A 17231-nucleotide genomic window follows, 5' to 3' on the forward strand; every position below is an offset into this window, starting at 1 on the left:
AGCTACGGTGCACCCATCACATCGTTTTTAAATGAATGATTGTAAGATTTTTTTTTTTATTTGGGTGGGGGGCTCAATGTTGTAAAGGTGGAGTATGTAGGATTTCATGTTGATCTATTGGCAGAAATTGAATATAGTACTGTGTTTTCGTTAGTGCATAATTACCTGAAGCTAGAGGAAGTACCTCACAAGATCCCAACCCATCTCCAACACTGTGGCACGCCCTCACCCTCAGAGAAGTATCAACTTATTGTAGACTGGTAAAATATACAGAAAATTAAACACAGTGGCTCTAGACAGGGCAAGTGACATTTCTCAATCAACCACTAGTTTGCAAACCCTCTGCTCCAAGTGCATTGGGAAAGCAGATTTTTTGTTTTTAAGGTGAAACTGCTTTCCTCAGTGTTTTTACCAGTTCAGTCCCTTGGTCAGTTTGTCCTGGAGAGAAGGATGAGACCTCGGCGGATAATTTGTCTTGTAGTAAAAACCTCCTAAATGTCTGTATCAGAAAAAAAGCTGACACACACATTAGTAACTGCTGAACAATTGGACCTTCTGCAGCGTCAAACAGGGTAGGAGAAACACTACCCTGTAAAATGAAATAGCTTAATTTGGTGTTTTTATTGGTCTTAATCACCTGGTCTGATTGTTTTCGGAGAGGAAGTGACCTTGTGAAACATTAATGCTGAATGAATTCTAACTGGGAGAAATATCAGCTGCCACTAAGTCCCCCTAAATCTTACACACTGGACCTTTTCATGACCACATGTTAGCTTTATGTTTTAAGATTGTATTTAGGATTAGCTGGTGGTGGGATAACTGGGGCTCCTGGCTTCAGTATTTCCAAAATCCTGGTTACGGCCATGCTAGCTAACTTGTTAGGTTAAATCAGCTCTTTCAATGAGTTGTTATGAGGGTTTTAAAATTATAAACATGTCATTTACTGAGCCTTTATGACTTTATGGGCAAAATATAAACCTTATTAAATGAGAAAAGCCGAAGCAAGAAGGAAAATTACGTTACTAATTAGTTACTGTATGTTGCTTAGCAATCATTGTTAATGATCTTCGAGGAGTCTAACTAATACTCTTTTATGTTTGCCCTCTTCTAACATGCACATACGTAGCTTATACATACGGCTGTAGTGTTTTAAAAAGCGGTAAACCACTCGACAGAGCAGTTTTCGGTTATTTAATGTCTTTGTGCTTACTCAGGTCAAACTAGCTACTTCGCTAGCTCACAAGCTAACGTTAGCTGATGGGGTAAACGTCACCTCCGCGGTGAGTTGTTTACATCCAGCAGCAGAAATCACATGATCATCCAAATCCTGTCTGCTGCGAGTAAAAGCTACAGACACTTCAAGGTAAAGGTGTACACAGTAACTGTTTTCTTTGTTTTGTTAGCACACTTACAGTCAAAGTTTTTGGTGTGTCTGCGCCGTAGTGTCAAAGTGGACTTTTTGGCAGCTTGTTGAACAATGCATTTACAGTGATCTCATTTTACAGTCGCTGGATGTTAGTTAATGAGTCTAAAGTCTGATTAAGGTGTGTTTTGTCCTGAATTACTTCGAGGTTGAGCTCCTTCAGACCAGCAACCCCTTCCTCTTTTCTTGTTTTTTTTCTCCAGGAAGATGAAGCTGATCATCCTCAATGACTACGACCAGGCGAGCGAGTGGGCTGCAAAGTACATCAGAAACAAGATTTTGCTGTTCAAACCTGGCCCGGACAGATACTTCACCCTGGGGCTTCCCACGGGTGAGTAAGAGCTGGCAGCCACGTACATCTGTGTTTATTTGTTTCACATTTTTGTGCAGTGGTACAGTTAACAGTATTTTACCCCTACATCTCATCTGATCATTCAGTCTCAGTAACGGGGATAGCCAAATTGAATTAAGATGTTTACTAATATTAATTAACCCTTTGACATGACAAAAAATAGGAGAAAAAAAAGAAATTGATTTTAAAGGTGTAAATGCTTGTGAAAAGCACCTAAATCCAGCACAAGGAAATTGGTGCAGATCCAGGTTTCAAAGGGTTAAATGAGCTCATATGAAAAGTAAATGTATATTCTTGCAGGAAGTAAGAATAGTGTTGCATGGACCTGTAAGAAATGAGAAATGTCTGAGATTTTCTGCTCATTGTAGATTTAGTTAAAAATCAAACAATACAGGGTTAAACCTGTATTCTTTGATTGTAACCTAATATGAATGTCTGTTGGTTTGAAGTGAAAAATAGATTGATGTACTCTTTGATGGTGTTTAAGTATGTCACACAACAAAATAATATATATGGTTTTTTAAAACATGCTTAAAATAGTACTATTTAAAAAGAAACTTCAGTAATTAATAGATGAGCCAGTATTCCCCGGGCAATCTGTTAACTTTATGTTAAATAATGACATTTATCTGTTAGATGACGATAGATTTAATTGGAGCCTGTCTGTTTTCTTTGTGTTTGTGTTAAACTGTGTCAGTTACATTATTTTATTTTATTTAAAGTGGATGTGTACAGTGATGTGTTATTACAGTGGATGTGATGAGTACTGTGAATGTGCAACTTTGTATTGTCATTATGTAAATTGTATAGACCCCAGGAAGAATAGCTTCTGCTATACTAAAACTAATGGGGATCTAAATGCATGCAAGACGTATGCACTAAAAAACATAAACGCCCATTTAAGTAATTTACTGATGTTACTTTTGATTTGTGCTTTTGTCTGTCTTCAGGAAGCACCCCCTTGGGTTGTTACAAGAAACTGATTGAGTATTACAAGAATGGACAAATCTCATTCCAGTATGTAAAAACGTTCAACATGGATGAATATGTAGGTAAGTCTTCATCGTTGTCTTGCTCCACATAAAATGCTCATGCATCGAGGAACTCTTAAAAGCTGTAATATTGCATAAGAAACTGTCATATAATCCTGCATAGGACTTCCCAGAGATCACCCTGAAAGCTACCACTCCTTCATGTGGAATAACTTCTTCAAGCACATAGACATAAAAGCGGAGAACACCCACATCCTGGATGGCAACGCTGCTGACCTGCAGGCAGAGTGTGAGGCCTTTGAGAAGAAGATAACAGCTGCAGGGGGGATCGAGCTCTTTGTTGGAGGTCAGGAGGTCACAAAGTTGATCATAAATATTCCTTACACATTTCAGATTTGTGCTCATTCTGTTGTTAGTGTTTTTCATTAAAGTGGCAGTGCAATTGAAACTTCTCCTCCTGTCCTGTCAGGTATTGGACCAGATGGCCACATTGCCTTCAATGAGCCTGGCTCAAGCCTAGTTTCCAGGACTAGGGTGAAGACCCTGGCAAAGGACACTATAATGGCTAACGCCAGGTTCTTTGATGGGGATCTCTCAAAGGTGCCCACCATGGCACTGACTGTGGGAGTTGGCACTGTCATGGATGCAAAAGAGGTTAGAAGCCTAGATCAGTGTCAACCATCTGTCCTGTTTTTGTGCTCTGCTCCTCTTTTATGTTTCTACAAATCTCAAACATACCATATGTTAGGAATTATCATTTTCTGTCCAAACTTGGAGTTGCAGAACAGTGTTTTGCTTAGTGATCTTGTCATCCTCCCGGTGCACCAAAAAACCAATTGGAAGTTGCTCTTGCTCAAGCCATAGGTCACATTTTCAATCTCCTCTCAGGTCATGATTCTCATCACTGGAGCACACAAGGCGTTTGCATTATACAAAGCTATAGAGGAAGGTGTGAATCACATGTGGACAGTGTCTGCGTTCCAGCAGCACCCTCAGACTGTTTTTGTATGTGACGAAGACGCCACCCTGGAGCTACGGGTCAAAACTGTGAAGTACTTCAAAGGTGAGATTAAATGACAGAGTTATGGTGCTCACACCACTATATTTCACCAAAGCTGCAATAAGCACAAAAATTGCAAAACAGACATGAACCACAGATAACATGCTGACTTGCTCTTTCTGTAGGGATGATGCATGTGCACAACAAGCTGGTGGAGCCACCCTCCTCGTTGCCAAAGAAGAACTGAAGGTGTCCAAACTTTGTAGATTCATGACATATTTCTTAAAACTAAACACTCCAATGATTCCTTTATCCTCTGGTGGAGATACATCGGTGAACATCAAGCAGTGCTTGGTGTTAACCTCAGCTAATCCTGGAAAAAAGAATGAGGTGGTGGTATTGTTCAGGCTATTCAGGGTTTCATATGATTGCTCATACAGCTTTGCCTCTCAAGTTGTCTTTTTAATAAAGTGCATTTAATTTTTAATCTCTCTGTGTATTTGGTGATAGTGCTGTGGTGTTCAGTCTGTTCGTCCTGTCACATGACAACAGGGAACAACTAGTGTGGCCTTTAAGTGCTCCTTGTAAGTTTCTATTTCCAGTATTGTACAAGAAGTTATGGCAAAATGGCCCTTAAAACAAACAACTTTCAATCATTTTTTCAGTCATTGTTGCCAGTGGTGGAAGTTCACATATTAAATGTACATTTAAGTACATGCAAGATGTTTTAGAGCTATATACTATTTTCACAGCATTTTGATTTTGCACTTTGTACCTCTTCAAGCATAAAAAATAATAATGCTTAAACCCATTATATTTCAGAGTCAGATATTGGTTTTACTTTACTACATTTATCTGGTAGAATTTGTTTACTGTTACAGATTGTATAGAAAAATCTGGCCATTCTGCACAATAAATTATTTTACTTTTCATGCTTGAGTTGGATGAGATGAGTTCAGATTAGATTTTATTTCATTGTCAGAAATAATTCTGAAATGTATCTTGCATCCCAGGATGCCAGCTGTTTAATACAAAAATACGAACAATATTTTACCAAACAACAAAATCATACAATAAAGGCTACAAATCACAACATGCATTGGCTCCAGTGCAAGATACCACTCAATAAAAACATTTAGCTGATAAAGTTTTGAATACAGGACTTATATCTGGAACACATTTAAAATATAAGTACATTGTTCAGTCAGAGATACATTTCATTTGATAAAATTATGAAAACCGGCCTTTTTAACATCATAACCTATGAAACAACAAGCTCAAACATAATAAAAGAAAAGAACATAAAATAAAGCAAAAGCTAAAACATACAGCATGAAATTTTGAGAGTGAGAGTGTAAACCTAGCTATAGGCTGTTGCACCAGTGATATTCAATTTACGGTCCGTGGGCCAAATCTGGCCCCTGATAGCCAGTGATTCACAATGGGAATTGTTTTTGTACTTTTAGATAACATAACTTGTCACAAAACAGCATCAAAATATAGCTTGTTTGTAAAAAAGAAAAAAAGAAGTGCCTGTGGGTGATTCCCCATAACCCCTGAGAAAGGTCCCATAACTAAGCCCCCTAATGTCTTAATATCCCGAGAGTGTCCTGAATTTCTACAAATGTCTTAAATCCATAAATGTCCTGAAATGCCAGACATCCTAAAATCCTTGAAACATGTATGGAGCAGCTGCCCCTGGTCTCCTGTTCTTTTATAAAAGTGGCCCCAAACAAACTTAGTTGAGTGTCACTTTACTTTACCTAATTTGTTTTTATCTTATATCATTTTCAATATACAAGACTTTTACATTGTGGTATTTCAACTTCCATGCGCCAACAACATATAAACAAATATTCCGACAGCGTTTGAAGGCAGCATCAGAGCGTGCAAATTATTTCTCATAGGTTGCCAAAGGCATGGCCCGCCCCACTCGGCCTCTCATTGGCTTATCCTGATATTCTTACCGAGTTCTAGCCAATCAAAGAGAGCGTAGAGCGGATCATGCCTTCGCCATCCTTGTGGAAAAAAAACTCGAGCACCGTTGGGGCGGTAGGAGGAGCAGGAGGAGGGAGAAGGAAGGAGATGGCCGACTAGGAGGCAACGTTAGCTACTTCGTTGGCAAGACTCCTTTTACTCAACACATCTTCACAGCTAAAGTGGGAAGAGGGCGTCGTTAAATAGCTCACTCCTCTTCCACAATGGCAGAACAAAACAGCAACGTCAGATATCAAGAGGTATGTGGCAGTTTGCTGGCACGTTAAAATGTAGTTAGCTAGCAGCTAGCGTTAGCCGCTGCCCGGCCAGCTAGTCAACATTAGCCTGTCACTGAGGGAAAACAACGAGCTACACCGACATCTGTTCACGAGTGGGCCTGAGCTGATGACAAATATCACCAGATAATATCAAACTAAACTTTCCACATCGTAATAAACTGTTAGATGAAATGTTGTTTTTTTGTCACATACATTTTGAAGCCTGTGTGACCCATTTTCATGCAGCAGCTTAGTAAGTTACTCCTAACGTTAGCTGGTGTTGGCTGGCCTGAACAGGAATGCTTTGTAGTGTCACTTTGTCTAGCCCTGAACCAAAACCGTTATACTACCCGACTGTGCTGGATCAGAGACCAGTCCAGCCTGTTAGTAACTTAAATCCCACAGACAGAAGGTGACGCAAACACCAGTGTGAAACTATCTCTTTTATTGACACATTGATTTGCAGACATTGTGCGAGCTCATCGGTGCACGATTATAAATAAGTTGTGGCATTATAGATCAGGTGATGTATCAGAGGTTAATGTGTTATCAGTAACATAGCCAGTGCAGCTGATCCTATTTTTGAACAAAGTGGTTGCAGACATGTCTATCATGACCACTTGTTGCTCAGTATATATAACAAGTGCCACATCAGTGATACTGTTAGCTTGTTATTCTGTGAGGAGTTAGCACAATGTTTGAATGTTTGCTTGTTCAGTGCTTGGCCTAAGTAAACATGGAGTGTGCAAAACAAGACACACTTGAGTAGGGTTGCAATGGTATGAAATTATCATGGTATGATAACTGTGTCATGAGATATCACGGTTTTTATGGTATTACACAATTATTATTACTCTTCATTATTATTATTATTATTATTATTATTATTATTATTATTATTATTATTATTATGAGGATTATTATACATAGTATTAACAGTTACAATGACCTTTACAAGAATAAAACCAGAACTTGAAACCTTTAAAGCATTTTTCTAATAGAATTATATGTGAAAACCCTGAAAGGGCAGTCAATGAGGAAGGGAAATATGAATGTCTAAGTGATTTTCTCTGCCTGGTTGCTTTTTGTCCAATACCTTGGATAAGTAAATATAACTGGTATCATAACCGTCAATTTTCATACCTTGAAACCCACATTTTAGGTAGAGGTAGTATGCAGCATGCATAAAATATTTTTGTAACTTCACATTGCAATCACAATATATATTGTTATATGGGCAATTGGAAATTTAAGTAAGAAAATGTTTATAGATTAAACAACAGATGGTCCTGTTTTTTCTTTTTTGGCAGAATTATGTCTGACAAATTAAGTAACTTCCTCACAGTGATGTAAAAATCCAATATTTTCATGACGCAGTACTGCTCAATGACTTGCAACATTGTAATATCTAATAAAGTCGGCAGATCTTACAGAGACAGCCACCTCATTATGAACAGTATAGCAACAGTTGATACATATCTGTTTTCTCACAGTTTATGAAAGTATTGCCATATTGCCCAACCCTACTTTGAGTATTGCTTCCTATCCTACATTCCATGTACTTGAATAGTTTTAATTAATTTAATCCTACAAATAGAGTCCCCCTAGATGTTGTAATTTTAGTTTGATCCTCATTGTGTTGACATTTATAAACATTTCTTCAGCTGGTGAATGAGGAGGAACCAGCCCAGCCATCCCAGGAGAGTCCGGCCCAGGACGCACCACCTCCCTACAGCAGCATTGCTGCAGCAAATGCAGGTTAGGATCTTTCACAGATTCATCACACACTGACAGATAACTCAGAACAAACATGATTTAGATCTTGCTGTGAAATGTGGCAACGAAACAAAAGTGAAACCCATCACGTGAAGAATAATTCCTTCCACGTCACAGTATTCTCACAAAGTGTGAACCTTCTCGAATATCTGTGCATTTGATCAGACTAAAGTCACATCCCACATGATCACAGCCTTAACCTGCCTGTAACATTTTAATGCTAACGCCGTTCTAACAACTGCAGGTCCTGCTGAATACTTTAAACTTGTAACAGTGCAAATTTCAAGAGTCTGTGTTTTTTCATCTGAAACTTTATTGTGCAAAGTAAAAATGTCCATCAGATAAATTATTCAAAACAAGGGTACAGAGTACAACATCCCCCCTGAGAAATGAAGTGAAGTATCAAAGCTTTACAGCACATGCACTGAAGTACAGCACTTGGAAGAAATGGCGTTGTCAGTCTTCTGCTCTGGCCTGTCCTGCACCGTTAGCCTTGGAATGAATAATGTAAAGGGGAGTCGCTTGTGTGCAAAGCCTTTTAGAAAGGTCTGATGTTAGTAATCTCACTTCTTAAGAGGGCATAGGTCAACATGTTGCATAAGTGGGTGTAGCCTTGAGCTCTTCCTGGGTGAGTTCATTGATCTGCTCCACTGCGGTTTGTGTTTTAACAGCACAGAGGAGCATTCTGGATATCTGCCAAACGACCCAGATAAAAGTCTTGGCTTGTATGGGACAATACATAAACACTAATGGAAACATATACAACTAATGTCTTTCTTCCTGTTGCAGCTCATCCCTCCCTGGTCTGGTTTTATAATTCTCTGTTACTGGTTTTCTTTTTGAAGGAAGTGAAAGTATATTTTTGAATGTCAGCAACCAAACAGTTGTAACAGCTGGTAAATCAGTCAGCGTTTGGACATTTCAGTTCTGCAGTTACCATCAGCATTTTTAAGATACAAATTGAATTCCATATTATCAGCAAAATAATATTTCAAGACTTTTTTTCCCAGAGAACGTCTGTTAATTATCTTTGTCTGTTTGTCTTCCAGAGGAGATAACAAACAGCTGGCGATAGATTTTTTTTTCTGCCTATAAATATGAACTAAAGAAAAATCATATTACTAAGTCCACCATTATAGTGAGGTTGATGAAGCGCTAAAAATTAAACACAATTTTTTTTGACAATTCAGGGGTTTTGGGTCAAACTGCACTTTGAACAGTAAAAATGCCAATTTACTGCAGTGAATATTGTCACTCACTAAAGCATGTTTGTTGGTCAGTGATATTTCCACCTTATTTAGTTACCAATAAGGGGAAACAGCTTTACAAATTTAATGACTCAAATATATTTGCTTCACTTTTTAAAGTGTACAAAGTGAGTGACTATGCTTAAATATTAAACCAAACATGTACATGATGATTCAAAAACCGAGACCCCAAAGATGATGTTTTTGTACAGTGTCAGCCAGGCCTGGGCAAATATCATTATTATAACAATATTGTGTTATCAGACTCGATAAAGCCTTAGATTCTGGATATTGTAATATCATAAAGTTGTCTGTTACTGGTTGTAAAGGCTGCATTACAGTAGAGTGATGTCATTTTTTAGCTCTGTTGTTGCTGTTATCCACATTACTGGTGATTATTTATCAAGCATTTTAATGAATAAATATTTTGTGAAAGCACCAGAAGTCTAACCTACAACATCATAGCAATACTGATAAAGCTATTTGGTAAAAAATATTGTGATATTTGATTTTCTCCATATCACTCAGCTCTAATGTCAGCTGTGCTGCAGGAGTTTATTTGTCACTTATGAGAGTTTATCTTGAGACATGACCTCTGGACCTAAATGAATAGTCATTTGCTTGTCACCTCTGCAGCTTTCTTTGAATACAAAGAAGATGGAGGACGATTTCCAAACCCTCCATCCTACAGTGTTGCCACCACTCTGCCCTCCTATGATGAGGCTGAGAGAAGCAAAGAAGAGGCAGCCATCCCCCTGGTCACTGGAAGAGTCACGGTAGATTCATCTGATTTCAAACAACACGTAGAAATGATCTTTGTCAAAGGAAGCCAGGAAATAGGAGGTAAACACAAGTAACTGAAATATATCTGCATGTTTCCTGCTGTTTGTGCAGGAGGATGACTTTGTGGCCAGGGATGACTTTGAAGATGCCGACCAGCTGCGAATAGGAAATGACGGCATCTTCATGCTCACTTTCTTCAGTAAGAACACGTTAATCATTTCAGCAGCCGACCTGTCTAAATTTTTTCTTTCTAAAAGAGTAAACTGCCTGTCAGCCAGCTTGTAATCAGATTATTATTGGTTATTTATATATCTGTAGAAATCTGATTACTGAACATAAAAGAGATGCACCCTCCTTTAACATTTGTCGTGTAGTTGCTCTTGAATAATGGCTCTGGTATACCTTTTTCCAAACTGAATTTGGCATATTCACAAAGGCTGTTAGATGATGCGCTGGGTGCAAATGCCAGCACACTCACTGCACAAGTTTGTTTTCCAGCAAAATATGGAGGAGGATGAGAATATGTGCCAACCAGTTTGATGATTTCATAAATATCTTATTTTAAAAATCTACCGTCTACTGGTCATGCTTTGAAAATGATGTATATGTATTTTTTTGTCATCAGTGGCATTCCTCTTCAACTGGATCGGCTTCTTCTTGTCGTTCTGTTTGACCACGTCAGCCGCCGGCCGATATGGGGCCATCTCCGGCTTCGGCCTGTCCCTCATCAAATGGGTTCTCATCGTCAGGGTAAAAGCTCTTTACGTTTTTATTTACCAAAACCAGTTTGGCTACAGAAATGCTGCTCTGTGTTGTTCAGGTGCAGGGTAACAAGTTCAGTCAATATCGACTTAAACTCTGGAAGAAAACTCTCTAGGATTATGTCTTATTGATTGGATTATTTGCTGGAATCGGTGTATAGTTATTTGCAGGTTTTTCTTTTATTTCTTCCAGTTTTCTACCTACTTCCCTGGCTACTTTGATGGACAGTACTGGTTGTGGTGGGTGTTCCTGGCCCTGGGTAAGTGAGAGATATTTTATAAACAAACTTTTCCTGCTATTTCCCACAATAATATTTTAGTAATTGTCTTGTGTTGCATTATTTATCTTTTCTGTGCCCTGCAGGCTTCATGCTGTTCATCAGGGGCTTTGTTAATTACTCCAGAGTGCGTAAACTCGCTGATCCCACCTATGCCACTCTTCCCCGAACAAGGGTACTCTTCATCTATTAGAGGTGCGGTGCATTAATCTGGTCACTCGTCATGGTTTGTTATTGGGGACATTTACATGCACACAGGACTCCAGTTACAGTGAGATTCAGGCAACAACCGGGCTCAACAATTCATTACTTACCACCCACAAAGTGTTAAATACCATTAACATCTCTCTTTACTAAATAAACCAGTCATGGCATAAATCACCCGACTCTGGAGGAATTGTAGGCAGTTGAGTTGCAGTGTGGGTCATGAAATCGCCAGGCTTTTGACAAAAAAGAAAAAATGCTCAGAAGAAAAAAGCCGTGTTGCTTCTGCTGCATCAATTTTGATATTTTTTTCCCGTCCATCTTCAGTCGGACAGTGTTTAAGGGTTTATTGATTAGTTTGCTGTTGCGTTTCTGCTCGTACACTGTTAAAAGATCTTATTAACAAATGCTTAAACAATGTGTTTCGTAACATTTCTGCTCAAAGTGCGTTAGTCACTATCAATAATTATTGACAGGAAAATTCCATCACAGACCCTGATGTAATTTCCGCAAGGATCAAGTGGAAATCCATGTTAACTAATCGTACACATGACATGACGACATCATGAAAATAACTTGGGCAGATAAATAAGAGGAAATTAAAAATAGCTAAGTTAAAGTCTTGCTGAAAGTCTCCCTTTTACTAATGTTGTTAAACTTTGCTTTTCCACATAAAAAGTGAAGTAAAACTCTGAAATGGGGCTGGAAACAGATCTACTCTTTCTGACTCTTTGAGAAATCCTGGCACACTCTTCCATGTTTGCTGTCAAAACTGAAACTATGCTCATGCTAACTCTTGCTGTCTGTACTGACAAATCCGCTCTGCGCCAGAGGTTTCAGGTTTCTCCGTTTGTGTTGTGTTGATGACTGTTTTCCTGTCGATATGTGTTTTCTGTATTCGACAGTGAATGCCCCCCTCCTCAGTAGAGGAATGTGAAAACACCTAGTGAAAAACTTTGCACAGATACAAGTCAATATAACCATGGACTGATATTTTAGGGAGCATAAACAGAAGAAAAACACATTTTTGAGTGTAGGGGGATCTTTAATCTTAATCTTAATAAGGTGCATGAAAACCTAGCCAATGACAAACCACAGACATCGCATTGCACACACTTGAATATTAAAACAATTCTTCTGAAATCTGACTTGATTTGTCCGTTTTCCCCTCTCTAACTCCGGGATGTTTGATTTTGCAACTCCGGGATGTTTGATTTTGCAGAACTGGGCGCATCCAACTCGAGCAGAAACTCTGTGAAGAGTTTCACATGGTAAGTGAGGACACTCAACCAGAAATCGGCCAGACGAGTTATAGATGAAAACGACTCTCAATAAAATATTCAGGAATTATATCACTTTGTTTTATTTTGTTTTGAAACTTTATTAATGGAAAATGGTTAACAGTAATAGTCCCTTGATGTACTCATTAGTGGCGAATGTTAAGTGCTATTTACATCTCTGTCTGTAATGTATAAGTAATGCCTTATATCATTTGATGGTAGCGTATGAGCATGCATCTGCCCTTAAGGTCAATTAATAGGAAGTGTCTCATGTTGGTGACACTCGAAGCCAACAGGTATTAATTAATACAACACTCTGTAGGTTTGCCACAGCATGCAGCACACTTTGTAATCTGCACTAATCATGGTTTAATTGTGACTGGTAGAGGCTGTTTGTTTTTTTTCAGACACCACGTACACGGAAAAAACGAGCTGTCGTTAGGCTTTAAATGCTGATATAACACATTTCACCTGTTGGCTTTAAGTAGTGTTGCCCTTTTGTTTCGCCAAGAGGGGGCAGTGTTGTCTGCTGCTTTTAGAAACCGCTCATTAAGAGCATTGTCATAATATATCATACATGCTTGCAATTTAAACGCAGTGTCGATGAAGCACATTAAAATTACATCCATGTATCAGATGTTATGATTTTGCCCGTTAGATATTTTGTTGAACATTAAATCAGGTGAATCTATCCACACTGGAAATGAAATTTAGGTTCGACTATTTCTTAGATGACCTGGTGGTTTGAGTTCTTAAACATGCCAGAAACCAGGCGGCCACAAATGTCAAGCGACTCCCCGGAGCGGCTCAGGGTTGACCGGAGGGTGAGGGGATTTTGGACGGTGACAGCAACCAAGATGATATATTTTTCTGGGCGTGTGAGCACATTTTCTGGTTCAAGTCCTTAAAAAGCTCATGTAAATGTAACTGCCTGACCTCCCCGTGACGCTTCAGTGAGTCAGCAGCATCTTGATCATTGTGAGCGGAAAATCTTTGTGATTATAGAAAAGAGTCTCTGTTGTCTGGATCTCAGCTGTTAATGATCTCGCTCAGACGTTTGGATCGAATTATCTAAGCATAAAAATGACTCAAATTCCATTTCCAGGTGGGTTTTTGCCTTAAGATTTAATCGACAGATGGGGAAAGGAAACCTGTTTTGTTTTTGTTATTCTTTTTTGAAAATGAGGTGTAAGATGTTGGCTATCTTGTGGGTATCACAACTATATCAAAGAATGTTGTATGCAGGTGCACTTTTAGAAACATAACCAGTAAAACCCGGAGGAAGCCTCCATCGTTACTTTTAGTCCCAGACACAAAAAACAAGAAATGGCTTTAGTTTTATACACTGGAGGAAGTTCTTGATCCAACTTCTGTCGTCAGTGCAAGGAGTTAATATGGATTTTAGTCTGGTCCAGCAAACTAAATTGTTTGCCTCATCAGTTGACTTAATATTTCTGCCATGGCTTTGATACAGACTCATTATGCTTATGTCTATGTGATGTAGAGCTGCAACCTTGGGGTTTTGTTGTTATGAAACTGTACAGAAAATGTTTAGTGTTAAATAAATGTCACTTTTAATGCGTCATTACTGAATTGTCTGGATTTCTTTACATAAAATGTTACATTTTACAGGCTGATATTAGGAAACCAAGTTATTCTGAAAGAAAATGGCATTCAAATTAAAATGTGAGGCTGGGAAAGCTGTTATGTCTCTTTAATGGCGACACCAAGTGGCAGAACAGTGTAACTGCTGGACATGAAAATCAGTTTTTCAGCTCGTGACACTGTCCTTTCTGAAGGTAAGAGACTCAGCAGCCCCTTTCAAGCTGTTAATTGATTTTTTTCTACTCTGGGGTTTAGGGCTCACGCTTGTGACAAAGATGTAAACATTAATGACGTCCTCCTCGGCTGACTTGTAAAGTGGTGCCAGGTGACTTTATCGACATGACCATTTTTTAAATATTTTCAATTACATACTATACTATGACTTTTTTCATGATATTTTTGATGGGATACTACACAGTGACTTTTTAATATTTTTGATGTGTGATGGCTCCTCTGTTAGTGCTGACTGTTGTGTCACTTTACAGCAGCAACGTTGATGAGCCCAATCAGCGTCAGGGGATGCACCTGGGCCTCGTGAGCCTCATGCACAGACAAGACAAGACAGCAGCAGTCAGTCACACCTGCTCACCACACCTTTGCGCCTTTGTTTTTGCAGCGCAGCAGCCTTACAGCACATTTTGACTCATCCACTTGATACACTGGATACACCAGATTCCTCCCACTGGCTGGTGAAGCTTATTTGACTTATTTTGATTAATTTGACTTAATAATTTTATAGGTTCATTTCACTTATATGTCTCCCTATTTTCATCCAACCTAAGATCTAGGTTTTTTTTTATATATATATATGTAGTATGACTTTTTTGCGCAATTTCGGAAAACATGCTATAGTATGATTTTTTTTGCGTGATTTTGGATGACATTATATAGTATGACTTCTTGCGCAATTTCGGACAACATGCTGTAGTATGACTTTTTTTTGCGATTTTGGATGTCATGACATAGTATGATTTTTTGGTGTGATTTTGCACGACATGCTATGCTATGACTTTTTTTGCTAATTTGGATGACATGCTATAGCATGACTTTTTTATGAGATTTTTGATGACGTGCTATAGTACGACTTTTTATGCAATTTTGGATGACATGTCATACTACAACTCTTGCGCGATTTTGGATGTCATGGTATAGCATGACTTTTTGGTACAATTTTGAATGACATGCCATACGCAATAGCATGACATTTCAGTGCCTCATAGTATAGCATGTCGAAAAAAAAGCCTAAAAACACCATAGTATAGTATGTAGAAAAACTGCAAATTTTGACATGTTAAAAAATGGCTGAAAAAGAAATGAAGCTTGTAGAGGCACGTCATAGTATACAATGTAAAAAAAAGCCCCAAAATGTCATAATATAACATGTCAAAAAAGCCATAGTATGGTATGTCGAAAAAAGTCAAACTTCGAAGTGTCATGAAAATGGCTGAAAAAGACATATTATAGCTTGTAGAGACACATCATGGTATAACATAATAATTTGGCATATCAAAAACCAGCCATAAAAGCCATAGTATAGTATGTCGAAAAAAGTCAAATTTTGACATGTCATAAAAATGGATGGAGAAGATGTATTATAGCTTGTAGAGACGCGTTATAGTATAGAAAATGGAACAAATGGCCAAAAAAGGCCAAAAACATCATAATTTTGCATATCAAAGAAATGTCCGAAAAAGCCATAGTATAGTATGTCGAAAAAAGTCAAATTTCGACATGTCATAAAAATTGCTGAAAAAGACAGATTATAGCTTGTAGAGACGCGTCATAGTATATAAAATGAAAAAAAGGCCAGAGAAAGCCAAAAACATCATAGTTTTGCATATAAAAAATGGTCAAAAAAGCCATAGTATAGTATGTCGAAAAAAGTCAAATTTTGACATGTCATAAAAATGTCTGAATAAGACATTTTATAGCTAGTTGAAACGTGTAATAGTATATAGAATGGAACAAAAGTCGAAAAAAGGCCAAAAACATCAGAATTTCGCATATCAAAAAAATGGTCGAAAAAGCCATAGTATAGTCTGCTGAAAAAAGTAAAATTTTGACATGTCACAAAAATGTCTGAAAAAGACATATTATAGCTTGTAGAAACCTGTCATGGTGTATAAAATGGAACAAAAGGCCAAAAAAGCCCAAAAACATCAAAATTTCACATATTAACAAAATGTCAGAAAAACCCATAGTATATAATATGACGAAAAAAGTCAAATTTCGACATGTCATAAAAATGGCTCAAAAAGACATATTATAGCTTGGAGAGACACGCCATAGCATTTAAACTAAAACAAAAGGCCAAAAAAGGCAAAAAACATCATAATTTTGCATAGCAAAAAATGGTCAAAAAAGCCATAGTATAGTATGTCGAAAAAAGTCAAATTTTGAAATGTCATAAAAATGTCTGAAAAAGACATATTATAGCTTGTAGCAACCTGTCATGGTATATAAAATGGAACAAAAGGCCAAAAACATCATAATTTCGCATATCAAAAGATAGCCGAAAAAGCCATAGTATAGTATGTCAAAAACAGTCAAATTTTGACATGTCACAGAATTGTCTGAAAAAGACATATTATAGCTTGTAGAAATGTGTCATAGTATATAAAATGGCACAAAAGTCCAAAAAAAGGCCAAAAACATCATCATTTCGCATATTAACAAAATGTCAGAAAAACCCATAGTATAGTATGACGAAAAAAGTCAAATTTCGACATGTCATAAAAATGGCTCAAAAAGACATATTATAGCTTGGAGAGACACGCCACAGCATTTAAACTGGAACAAAAGGACAAAAAAGGGCAAAAAACCTCATAATTTCGCATAGCAAAAAATGGTCAAAAAAGCCATAGTATAGTATGTCGAAAAAAGTCAAATTTTGAAATGTCATAAAAATGTCTGAAAAAGACATATTATAGCTTGTAGAAACCTGTCATGGTATATAAAATGGAACAAAAGGCCAAAAACATCATAATTTCGCATATCAAAAGATAGCCGAAAAAGCCATAGTATAGTATGTCAAAAACAGTCAAATTTTGACATGTCACAGAATTGTCTGAAAAAGACATATTATAGCTTGTAGAAATGTGTCATAGTATATAAAATGGCACAAAAGTCCAAAAAAAGGCCAAAAACATCATCATTTCGCATATTAACAAAATGTCAGAAAAACCCATAGTATAGTATGACGAAAAAAGTCAAATTTCGACATGTCATAAAAATGGCTCAAAAAGACATATTATAGCTTGGAGAGACACGCCACA

General features: G+C 37.7%; 2 protein-coding genes across 3 annotated transcripts; both read left to right on the plus strand.

The window, feature by feature from the left end:
• Positions 1-1211: 1211 nt before the first annotated feature.
• gnpda1 (glucosamine-6-phosphate deaminase 1) lies at positions 1212-4254 on the plus strand. Of its 2 annotated transcripts, none has more exons than XM_042493227.2 (7): positions 1212-1363; positions 1627-1754; positions 2726-2827; positions 2931-3113; positions 3237-3421; positions 3656-3830; positions 3953-4254. In XM_042493227.2, exons 2-7 carry the CDS (start codon positions 1631-1633, stop codon positions 4012-4014), a joined length of 831 nt encoding a protein of 276 aa, XP_042349161.2. In that variant the 5' UTR covers positions 1212-1363; positions 1627-1630; the 3' UTR covers positions 4015-4254. The 2 variants fall into 2 exon arrangements, with proteins under 2 accessions (XP_042349161.2, XP_042349160.2); XM_042493226.2 differs by lacking the exon at positions 1212-1363 and adding an exon at positions 1376-1544.
• Positions 4255-5811: 1557 nt separating this feature from the next.
• ndfip1 (Nedd4 family interacting protein 1) lies at positions 5812-13936 on the plus strand. The gene is made up of 8 exons (XM_042493559.2): positions 5812-6004; positions 7687-7780; positions 9682-9821; positions 9940-10027; positions 10454-10578; positions 10783-10849; positions 10954-11062; positions 12294-13936. Exons 1-7 carry the CDS (start codon positions 5969-5971, stop codon positions 11058-11060), a joined length of 657 nt encoding a protein of 218 aa, XP_042349493.1. The 5' UTR covers positions 5812-5968; the 3' UTR covers positions 11061-11062; positions 12294-13936.
• The last annotated feature ends 3295 nt before the right edge of the window (positions 13937-17231 follow it).

The sequence above is a fragment of the Plectropomus leopardus genome, chromosome 8 (genome assembly GCF_026936395.1).
Source record: "Plectropomus leopardus strain MGB_pleo_1.0 chromosome 8, ASM2693639v1, whole genome shotgun sequence".
In the NCBI taxonomy this organism is placed as follows: domain Eukaryota; kingdom Metazoa; phylum Chordata; class Actinopteri; order Perciformes; family Serranidae; genus Plectropomus; species Plectropomus leopardus.